General features: G+C 40.5%; 1 protein-coding gene across 2 annotated transcripts in view; it reads left to right on the plus strand.

The window, feature by feature from the left end:
- The window catches only part of lrrc75a (leucine rich repeat containing 75A), a 56,741-nt gene that overhangs the window by 25,121 nt on the left and 19,164 nt on the right, over positions 1 to 12,456 (plus strand). For both annotated transcript variants that reach the window (XM_046388415.1, XM_046388416.1), the window contains one exon: positions 1,753 to 1,865. In XM_046388415.1, coding sequence (XP_046244371.1) covers positions 1,753 to 1,865 — 113 coding nt within the window. The remainder of the gene's footprint in view (positions 1 to 1,752; positions 1,866 to 12,456) is intronic.

Below are 12,456 nucleotides of genomic sequence, written 5' to 3' on the forward strand. Positions count from 1 at the left end.
GGTCCTCTGTGCTGCCTTTACCACCCTCTGCAGAGCCTTCCTCTCAGCAGCGGTGCAGTTGCCGTGCCACACAGTGATGCAGGTACAGAGGACGCTCTCCACCGCGCAGTGGTAGAAGCTCCTCAGGACTGGGCTCCCCAGCCCAGCTCACCGCAGCTTCCTGAGGAAGTAGAGACGCTGATGGGCCTTCCTGACCAACCGGGAAGTGTTGGCGTTCCAGGTGAGGTCCTCGGTTAGGTGCACACCCAGGTACCTGTAGCTGGAGACCACTTCCACAGCTACTCCTCCGATGTGCAGGGGAGGGGGTGGGGCGCCTGTCCTTTCTGAAGTCCACCACCATCTCTTTGGTCTTCGTCACATTGATGCAGAGGTTGTTTTCTCTGCACCACTGCACCGGGTGTTCCACCTTCTCTCTGTTTTCTGACTCATCGTTGTTGTTGATGCACTGCTGTGTCGTCTGCAAACTTCACTATATGTCAATAGGTGCTGTAAATGAGTTTAATGATACAAAACTTAAACACAGTAGACCAAAAAAACACAATTCAGTTTTACTATACTTAATCACAGGTTTAACTTAATGAACTGAGGCTGCGTTCAGGACACTGGTCTTGTGAATGCCGGCTCACTGACAGTGAAGCTTGTCTTTAATGCTGTTAGTTATACCTGTGCTTTTCCTGCTATGACAAGTCAAAATATCCTATAACAGCCTGAGCATCTGCTGCTTCACTTTACCGGAACCAGTCATGTTCGTGATAAAGCTGCATCCAGTTTGTTATTGGTTACTACAGGGCAGAAAAACAAACTAACAGATACACCAGCATATCACCTGCTTAATAAGTTGTTTTTGCTAACACATTAGCCAACAGTTGCCAAGTTTCACACCCGAGCAGACAGAGAAACATTAGCTTTCATTTGGAGTTGGTTTTCTGGCAACCTCATGAATCTAATATGAATGAATGTAATATTCCCTCCCTTTGTTTTGTCTGGAACCCCACAATCTACCACTAATAAACAAGACATTGTGAAATGTCATCATATGAAGACATTGTGAAATATCCATTAATGAGCCAATCATTTGTGAAATATTTTTAATACTTGACTCATTGTTATGAAATAATTTTTATTTCATAATGGATGAAGTAAATTTTACATTTTTTATTTCAAAATCCCCTTTTTTAAATTCTGATTTTATTTGATTTTTCCATGTGATATTGTTTTTCTTCAATGTTGAGTCAGGTTTTATTTCATAATGTCGCTTTCAAGCACTCACATTCCCACTGCCCTTGTTGAACTAGCAAGTTTAACAACTGACTTTTGAAGCAGTGGCTGATGTCCCCCTCCTTTGACTGGCCACTTTAAACAGCCACAAACTTTTGCCACAGTGCATACAGGAAAACAAAAATGCATACAGGAAACAAAATCAATACCTTCAAATAATATTAAAATAGGATCTCTGAATAGGATCTCTGAACTCATAATTATTTATTTATCTGTGCTATGTTAAAGTCTCCTAGTTTTAGTCTCCACGCATGCCAGATGTGGTATCTAAAATGTTCAACATTCAGGTGAAATCAATATCAAGGACAAAACAGAACTGAGTCATTTTGTTCTTTTGAATGTTTAGATTTACAACCGACTGTTCTCCCCACAGATACTGTAGCATTGAATGCCTCCAGCCAGGACACCAAATGGATTTTCCCATCTGTAATTGAGCTGATAGTTGGTGTGTCTCTGTCTCTGCGCGTCCAATAGGAGGGCGACTCTCTCGGGGCAATGGAGAAGGTTTGTCGTCAGCTGACGTACCATCTCAGCCCCCACTCTCAGTGGAGGAGACAGGGCTTGCTCAAGAGGAAACCTCAGGCCTGGTGAGTGTCAAAGTGTGTGTGTGTGTGTGTGAGAGAGAGAGAGAGACCATGGTACAGTATGTGCCTCTGTTTCTGTTAACGTCTCAGTGTGTCACCAATGTGTCATCATCTGCTGCCCCTTTGGATGCCATGGAAAAATCCACTGATGTCTCTGTCTCTTTATTTTCTCACTCTCTCGTTGGAGATAAAATCGGGTCCTTCTGTGCCACCTTCAGTGTCTCTCTGCCTTTTAGTTTCCCTCTGTCAAATAGGCCCCCACATTTATGCATTTCATTATTGCCTAAGTTGTATTTGTATTAGTTTGTTTGGGTTTCAGCATGACTTTTAATACCAATCAAACAGCCAAATGTTGCTTGATGAGTCTGTGAGTCTGTGGCTGTAATTTTCATTCATTTAGAGCAGTTAGCTTTTCTTTCTCTTTGCACCGGCATTATATAGAAACCTCATTTTGAAGGCCTGCAGCCAAATTTCAATGGGTCTAATATATGCGGAAGACACAACATCAGTAATGAAAAAGCATCTGTAAACTATAAAATCCATGTTTGTCCAGCTCTGTGAAGTACAGCCAGCAAGGAATCATTCTCAGGCTTTTGAAAACTGTTCTCAAAATGAAATATTTTGCATCTGAAAAACACTGCACTCAGCAGTCCTAATGAATTTTCAGTAATGTATTTCCTGGGGTAAAACATAACATAAATAGATCCCAAAGGTAGGGTAAACCAATTTAATTGATGGTTTTATTGTTTGCAACTTGGGTTTTCCACTCCTTGTTTAATTCATTTGATATCTGTTATCACATGAAACATTAGGAAACAGATGAAATAGTTTTGCATTTCAGTTGTCAGTGTCAGTTGTTTACTGATGAATGTTTTCCACAGTGTCACAGAACAGGTATTACTGTAGAAATTAGTTATTGTTGCATTTAGGAAAATTGATCAAACTGGATGTCCACCAATGTTCTATGTTTACAGATGTTGTTGAGAATTAATGTATATGTGAACAAAGTTGTATAAAGCCTTTAGTGGCTCCAGTGAGAGCTGTTAAAAAATGGAATAATTGTCAAGAGATGTCACTTGAGTCAGATTTTGTTTGGGCTGAAGAAGAAAAGAGTGAAAATGAAAACAATTATTCATGTGGGGAGTTAGAAAGAAGGATGTCTGTCACCTGCTCATTGACAAGGCTATATTAGCCTCTACTAGAATAACACAACCATATCTCCAACCGGTTGTTTTGCGTTGTGAGTAATGTAGGTGACAGGTTTCTTGGAGCATGTGTGGAATAGAAAAAGACTAAGATATCTCCGGTTCTGCTGCATTGATTTCGATCTGTTTTTGGCTATCTTATGTCCGACAATGTTAAATCAGTGGGGTACTTCTTTAACTCTTCGTCTTATGGCTATACCAGCTGGGCCACAACGGGTACTGAAGTTTGACATCAGAAAGAGAATGCAGTCTTTACCTGAATCCCACTGAGCTTCATTTGTCTCCAATGGTGTCAGCTCGAGCTACATGTCCTCTAGTCCATCTGCTCACCATGCAAGTTGATTTCAGTCATTTAGGTTAACATACAAATTAGGGGTCATCAGTTTCATCTGTCCAAGGAGTTTTTGAAGGAAACAGTGTGGAAACCTAATTAGTGTATTATTGTTTAATATTTTCACTTCATTTTTACTAGCCTTTGACAGTACACTGTTAAAAAATTGGAAAATCCATTTAAGTAGAAATACTTAACTAGAAAATGGTCAAGAAGCAAATATAAAGACCAGTTTGAAACTCAGTACAACAGTTGGCTCATGAAAATAAACCCAAGTGACACATCTTCTGTCTCATAGACCAACTTAGAGATTTTCTGAACGAGTTCACAATTTCCTCCTGTAGTGTGCTGCTGGGACCCTTCCACTTGTGAGTAGTGTTAGATCATTTCCTGATTTCAGTCATATTGTGTGGGCTGGATGTGGCGTTTGGGCCGCTAGTTGACCATCAGTGATAGAAATGAAGACAAAACCAAAACAGTTCAGTGCTGATGATCATCCTTTATGGTCCATCCTAGCCTTAACAAAAGGGCTCCTCCCTGTCAGGAGCACATCAGCTCTATTGTGTTTATGTTTCTTTTGTCCTCCTCTCTCGACTTCCTCTCCTTCTGGACTTTGCCCTCTGACAGGCTCATATTAGATATAAGACCCACCCTCATCACACATGGCAACCAGTCTCCACAACAGTAACATAACAGTAAGAGAAGAGAATGTCACATTTAACTAACCCTTTAGTTGTCTTAATGTTCAACTTTCATAAAGTTCACTGCTTATTTTCTTAATAAAGAAAACATTGGAGATGATGACATTTATTATCAGTGAAATCATTTGGTTTCAAACCTCCTGAATTATAGGGTAAGGGATTTGGAAGGAATTCATGACATGATATGATGACTGATCACATGAAGACGTTTTGACTGATATGTATGGATTAGACATGACCATCACATTTGATTTGCTGACCTAAATGTTGCTCTTATTTTCCTGGTGTTAAATGAAAAATTCCCCTCTGAATGAATAAACTGTAATCAACCATCTCAACCAACATGATAAAAAGTTAGAATGTAATACCATTTGTAATCCTAATCACCATATTAGAGTTTTTTCTAAAGGGATGAAAAGACTTGTTCCCCTGACTGCCGTTGCTGTAAACCTGATCACTGTGTGATGCTACACAACCTAAATCAAGTCCAGAGCTGCTATGAAATGCATCCTGGTGGGAGCAGATGGTAGAAAAATGACATTGTAGCAGGACACATTTGGAGAGAGGATTCCCACTGCTGTGTGAATGGAGGTTCAGGAAGACATGAAAATCTCTCCTCCTCAGCTGTTAGCATGAACACCAGGTGTCATCTCCTCTATGAAACAGTTTGCAGACGAATGCGCGAGTGTGGAGCGGGAAAAATAACAATTCATTGTGGGCCATAAGGTTGGATCCCTGTGGAGTCTGTTTGCTTGTATGTCAGTGCTTTTACTGTCAATAGAAAGGATAGGTTGCTGGGTTTATTTATTTATTTATTTTTTATTTCATCACCCAGTGAGCCCGAACAATTACTGTTAAAACAGTGTCTCACCAATAATGGAATTAAATGATAGCTGGAGATGAAAATGAAATGAGTTTGGTAATTATCTGAAGTAATTCTGGACTGGTGCATTTAATCAACGCTGCGCTGCAGTCGATGCTTCAGACTGTTGTGAACTCCAGTCAGAGTGATTTGCCACAGGAGCGACAGGCCCAATTTACTGTGAGTCTCAGGGCAAGAGATGAGATTGAATCATCTTTTTGCATGGAACACACACCATTAAAACCCTCCCTATCACACACACACACACACACACACTTCTCCACGCTGATTACGTCAGCCTCAGAGTCAACAAAAAGGATGAAAAATGTTTCTGAAACACAGTTTTGTGACCCTTTTGCAATCACAACTGTGAGTGTGTTTTGGTCAGTAATTTCTGAACATGCTTATGTCATTATTTGAGCATAAATTTCAGATGGATTTTTTTTTGGGGGGGGGGGTTCAAATGTTTCTAAAGCCCCATTCAGACTGGATTTATTTCTTGAGGGAAGGTGAGATGATTTTAACATTACCTGGACCTGACAGTGGTTTTAATCTTGACCACAGCACATGTGGGTGATGTTTCATACCCATCCCAGTAATGATTACAGCCAAACTGACCTACTGTATTAGAATAGCTAAATGTTTTGTGATTTAAACCCTTGTATTCTGGCAAACTGGGGGCATTCAAAGTGTGATGAATTAACTATTAGCAGGTCCTGTTTGCAGTGTAGCTGTTCAAACAACTGAATCACTGGGTTACTGTTGTCTCCACTGCATGGTACGGCTCGGCTTGACATGACTTAATGTACTTTTGGCACCACCAGCTACTTTTCTCAGCTTTGTTTTCCACCACATGCGGGATTCTTTAACTGAGTATCATAGCGACGCCATGTCACTGAAACCACCATGACTTCATCTTCAACACAGCACAAACACAGAAATAATGGAGGGTATCGTTTACTTTGGACAATCAAACAGAGGGACACCTGCACGTCGTCAATTGACCATTCTCTTTCTGTATCCACCTATTGTGTGCACAGTAAACAAATGTCTGCAGAGGTGAATATTTTTTGTCCACATTAAAAAATGAAAAAACAAAATACATGATAAAGCAGAGAAAAGGGACGATCTCATTTAGTGGATCCAGTCTTCACACAATTGACACTAAAAGACACTAATTGACACTTAAAATTTGGCAATGTTCGGTCAACTTCTGTCTACACAACATGAATGGGCAATATGAACGCACATAATGACAATATATTTACAGGGCACCTATAAACATAATATCTGAAGCTTTAACCTGCCCATTTCCAAAGAATCCCACTTTAACCTCCTCAGAAAAACAGCCAGCACAGGACCACATGGGACCAAGGTGGAGTCAGTTTTAATGTCGGTGTCAGTTTGGGTGGAGGGGATGACAGCTGGCAGTCAGTCACTTTGAACAAGGAAAATGCAACATCTTAAAAGCTGATTGACTATTTCCTGTTGCTGGACAACATTTCCTGCCAGTGACCATAACAAACAGCAGTTTTGTTTTGGTAAGCGATCCTCAGGCGTGATGGCATGATGACCCGGGCAGCCTGTCTTTGGGATCGAAAAGATAATTCTAAATGAAATGATGTCTGGTTTTCCACTGAACATGCGGTCACTGAAACAGATACTGGCACACAGGAATATATCTCACTATTAGGTGTTTAGAGGCTGTGAACGTTTTTTTTATACACTAAGTGCAAATTAGTCTTGTGTTATCTTCAACCTAACAGCACACGTTACTGTAGCCTTCCTGGATAGTTAGGAGGATAAATCCTGATGGTAATGGACAAATAACCTCTGTGTGTGTGTGTGTGTGTGTGTGTGTGTGTGTGTGTGTGCACATGCATGCAAGCTGTCTGTGTCCTCACTGTGTACCAGCAGTGTTACTCTGGGGTGGGTCTGCTGCTTTTGACTTTGTGGCTCTCAGGTGTCCACGGTTAAAAGGACAGTTAACATGTGATACTTTTAATCTCTTGACATGTGGAAACCGTTTGCTCAGTGATGGCAAAAACTACTCCAAACAGAATTTTTGTTCGTCGAGTTCATTCATCATTTGAGTTACATTTTCACTGTTACATTTTCAGTTTCTAAAATATGCATTCAGTATGTTCAAAATCTTTTATAAACGTTGCAGATTTTAAATGCCACCATGCTGCACAAGTGAGATGAACAAAACACAGATGCAGATGTGACGCATTCTGCCCCAAATACTGAGCTGCTGTCTTGTCTCAGACACTGAATACACACAGGGTATAGTCAAAAACTTGAACACCACAGCCCACATTTGCACCACTATCTTACTAAATCTGGCCCTTAGTGTGTAGGAACTGCAAATGACTCATCGGGTGCTGAGATGCCATGAACAAACGGTAACGTCTGGTGGGAACCAGTGGCAACCAAGTGGAAGCTGGCAAACCTGGCCTGTTTGTAGTGGAACACCAACTTCACCACACAGTGGTTCCTCCCACTGAGCCAGTGCCATGTGGACCTGTTTGAAAGAGGGAAAGAAAATGTCTCACATGAACATTCATAGTTATCCAGCCTTACGGTGTGCTCCAGTAGCTCTATTCAAATTGACAGTCCCTGCTTTCAGATGTCAGTCCAGCACTGCCATGATATATGTTCACCCTGAGGCCAGGGGCTTAGACACAAACTGTTTCATCTTCTTTTAAAAATAGAAAAATATCCGCATTAGCTGCAGGATCAAGTGTCACTTCTTTTAAGCAAAAAGTGAGGAGAAATCTTTGACTTTAAGATGTTTGTTTGGGATAATCTCTCGTGTGTGTGACATTATCTTTGGCTCCATGGTATCTCCATCAGGCCAGCATTGTAACATTATTCAGTATTTTTTAATATATTCTCCACTCTCTACTACATGTTACACACAGCATGACTGAGCTGCCAATATCATGACTCAGATATTTTAGCCTCATATCTGTTAATGATACATAAAGATAAAAAATCTACAGAAAGGAAGGGGGAAATGACTAAAATACCTCCTTTACTTATTCTGATACAAACATCTCCTAACTCCTCTTGGAGGTCTACAATTTGTTTTATCAGCATTGAAACACCAGCACAAGGACAATAAGCTGAAAAAACAAAATATATGAGCAGCATTTAAGTATTTTTGATCTCTTTTGGATGTAGATTCTTTGTTTGCTCTCAAACTTTCTGAACCAGGTCTTATATCCCTGACAGTGTATTGGACAAAGAAGGGGGTGGGGGCGTGATCAGACCCAGCTGGGCCTGGCAGCTCTGCCTCTGGATCTGATCTGAACTCTATTCCTGAGATCATACCGATTCAGATCATTAAAAAAGACTTTTTAGTGAAAGCAGATAGTGGCGCTGTTAAGGATGAAGCATATAATGTAATATATATTGTAAATATATGTAATATATAATATACATATAATGTAAATCCACTGGTGGGCAGTTTGTCATTGTGTGTTCAAGAAGAGCAGTTGTGATTGTGAATCATGGGGAGAAAAAAAAGCAGGATTAACAAGGCTTAGTGTGTATGTTGTCTGGCTGCTTAACAACAGCTCCTTTCATTGTGCTCAACAAGTCCACTCAGTGGTCTAAAGCGAGGCAGCTGCACACGGCTGAATGTGTGGAGCAGCCAGCAGACCTGCTCCCCTCTCTGCTTTGCAACCAGGGTCTGGAGGCCCTGCAGAGGCAACCGTGAGGCAAACAACATGACAGCAGATATTCTCACAGCAGGCTTTTTCTTTTTTCTTTTTTTTTAGTAACAGAAGGACAAGACCGTTTCCTTAAAAAGAAATTTACTCGATTTGAACGTCAGCTGTGTTTGAAGTCACGCTCTGGCTATGAAGAGCGAGCCAGTGGACAGAGAGCCAGATGGAGATGAGAAAAACTGAACTGTCTGATAACCACAGCTGATTACAGCCAGCTAATTCATGCAATTATTATCTTTACAACTTGTTATTATTTTTGCCATCATTACTATCTACAACAAAAACATTCCACTTCATAATTATTTCCTTACATCTGGAAGCAGGCAACACTGCTCTGCAGAACAAATCCAATGGGTCAAAGAGCAGGCTAAACATATGAGAAAGTGCAGGAAAATGATTACCTACCATAACTGTCTGTTGTAAACATCAATCACAGCTCACAGCTCAAAGCTACCAAAATATGATCCAAGCTGTCATGAACCAGAAGTGATTCGGGGTGGTTATCAAAAACCTTGAGCAGCAGTAATCGCCACATGAGCCAGCGGTAATGTAACAGTTAAACCAGCATGAATTGATTTTTTTGGCGACTTCTGTTTGTTTGTGGGCACCTCATGAATGAACGTCTGTCTTCCACTGTTTGGATTCGGCATACTCCTGATAAAACTGTTTGGCTCTTCATCTGCTGAACGCTCCACTGTGTTCATCAGCTTATTGCTACTTCTGTCTGTTTGCTGCTGAGCAGGTGTCATCCAGTTGGTTTATCAGAGCTTTTTCGCTGAAAACAGCTGCCTGCCTGGAAACAATCGATGAAAACGGTGAGATTGACACTGTTTAGCAAAGTCAAAATCAGAACAACGTGCTGAAAGACGCTAAAAAGCTTCGCAACTCAAAGTCAGGTCATTATTTACTGTCAGTTTGTGTCTACATGGGACACCTTTCACATTACGTGTAGTTATGTAGTACGTTTGTAATAGCAAAATATTAATTACTGCCGCTTTAAAGTTCCAGGTCAGGTTTTATTGTTCTGTACGGGGCACAGTTCGCAACCCCATGCTTTGCGAATTATGCAAAGTCAAATGAACCACTGATAAAACATGAAGAGCCATTCTGTTCCACAACATGTCAGCTCCTCAATGTAAAACAATGTCGGGGTTTTGCCCAGCACACTCATTATGTTTGAAGCAAAGAGATGCAGACGAGGGTCCAGTACAGGCATCTGCTGGCTTTTAAGTAGCCAAGAACCTTCACCAGGAAAGATGTTGACTGACAGTCACCAAGGAAACAACTGCCTGTCTGTCTGGCTTTAGATATGAATCTGACTGTCTGTCTGTCTACCTTCCTTAGTTTTTCAATCTGTGCATTTTTTTTCCAAATGGTTCATTTAATTTTCATATTGGTGGAAGGGAAATAATGATGTCTTGCTGAGGTTTTGCTTGACCACAACATTGTTTGCCATGGAAACTCATGACTCAGTGTTATACGCCTGCAACACACACACAAATGATCAGTTTTCACCTTAAATGATAATACATGTGCCTTCTCCTACCTTCGTTTCATTCTGTCTGTCTGTCTGTCTGTCGGTGTGTCTGCCACCTGCTGACTGGCTGGCTGTGGCTGCCGCACTGACAGATTTATTGGCTACCTCCCACCTGTGCTCTGACAGCCAGCAGAGAGAGAAGTTGAGTGTTGACTCACTCTTTGCTTCGTCTCACCAGCAGGCAAAGCCAGACGTGGAGGATATTAGCCCTAATATAAATTGAAATTTGTGTGTCTTGTGTGGGAAGGAAGGGCATGAAGAATGAAGTCAAGCTGAATGCAGAGTTTGACTGGTATGGACCACCATTTTAATCTGAAGCAGCTGATTTTCATGCAAACATCTAATAGACTATTAAATGTTTTAAAACCATATTTCAGCAAGAATTTAAAGATACGAGGAACCAGCATGATGTGACAGAAAGCCCTGTCAGAGAGCAGAGCAGATATTGGAAATGTAGCATTGCTGGTTTCCAACCCATTTTCTTGCCTGTAGGAAGTCATCGATTTGTCTTGCCTTGTACCCTTTCACACTCAATCACTGCTGCTTTTGTTGCAAACCTCTCACAAGCATTTATTTACATTAATCAGCTCCTGGAGGGAGCTCCGACTGTAGAAGAAGTTGGATGTCTTTAGTATTACTTGTTGATGAAAGTGTGTTGAGGCAGTAGCAGCTTGACATGCACTGACTGATGCAACATCTTAACGGGCAGAAACTACTTTATGAAACATATTTTGTCCATTTTGGGGTTTGATCCACTAACTGAATTTTTGGTGACAGCAAAGTCTCTTGATCCAAACCCTTCAATGACTTGTTTGGAGCACATTGCAATAAGTGATATTTTCATCACCTGGGGACAAGCTGTAAATACAACAAAAGCGTTGTCTGTTCCACACCTCCAGCCAACACAGCTCAACATTAAAATTCTGGTGGATTGTTGTGTCTGGCCACCTAATAAATTTACGTTAAGCATCTACCCTCCTTTTAGCTCTGTTTTGCTCTCCTCCAACTCCACAGAACTGACTGTTATTGTCAGTAACATCTTTCACATACAAATAGTCATTTTATATCGTGTTAATATGAAAATATCGATTATAGCAGCTTTCAGACTTTTTTTGGCAGAAAATTGTGAGGGATGTGCAGGCACTGCTCCTGCATCAAAATGTTTCCTGGCTATTTTGTGGCATCTTGAAATTGTATCACTTTCATTTCAAATGATTGCAGTATAGAACTCAGATCAGCCAACACAGAAACCATGAATTTTAATGTGGCGTGCAAACTTCATGTCACAGCAAAAAACAGCTCATCCTATCACTAAAGAAAAGCTTAATAACTGTTTTTTATGTTTAGATTTTTACATTTCATTTCATTATGACACAGTGAATACACACTACAATGTGCAATATATTGCACTTTATTTCTTTATTTAAATTGGTGTCCACAGTGAAAAGTAGATCTGTATTATTGTACCTACATTAGACAGCTGTTTGTTTTATCATTATTTATCCTCAGTTTGAATAAGGACCTTTCCCTCTGTCTTGACTCTATTTTTAATTCCTCTTATTTGTCTTCCCTTGAATTCACTGCAAAATCATGTAAAGTCACGTGTTTTGGATCTGAGCTGCCCCAAAAGCTTACAGTTAAGTTGAAATATTCATTTCAGCCTTTAAATATTAATTCAGGCTATAACTTACAGTGATGAGATAATGAAGTTTCAGAAGTTATCTTCAAAAGCCCCTGGATTCATCCCCCCATTTCTCATTTTAATCCAAATCTTTTGCCTTTTTTGACTCGTCCTGTGAATCATACTCTCCGTCCTCCATCCCAGGTACCAGATTGGACGCTTCTTTCTAACTTTACTGAACGGTATACCCTCGGGCTGTTGCTGCTTTTACAATAACTCCGTGTTCATAGCACACAGAAGAGAACCGGGATACAATGAAACACCCGGTTCTAAAAATATATGAGATTATGACAGAACCTCCAGTGATGCTGTTTGAGTAGGAGACAATGAAAGAATCAGTAAAAAAGGCGATTCAGGCACATTGTGTTTTTGATAAATTTTAATGGTCTCCTCTGACAGGGCTTAGAGGAAAAAAACTGTGATTTCTTTGAATTTGTGAGTCCAGATGGTGTCATGGAACATGTATTTAACCACGTCCCTTCCTTCTCACTTCCACACATCTCAAAAAGCCCCAAAGTATCAAAAAGCTGTGGACTTTCCACT

This window comes from Scatophagus argus, chromosome 5 (assembly GCF_020382885.2).
Source record: "Scatophagus argus isolate fScaArg1 chromosome 5, fScaArg1.pri, whole genome shotgun sequence".
Lineage (NCBI taxonomy): Eukaryota > Metazoa > Chordata > Actinopteri > Scatophagidae > Scatophagus > Scatophagus argus.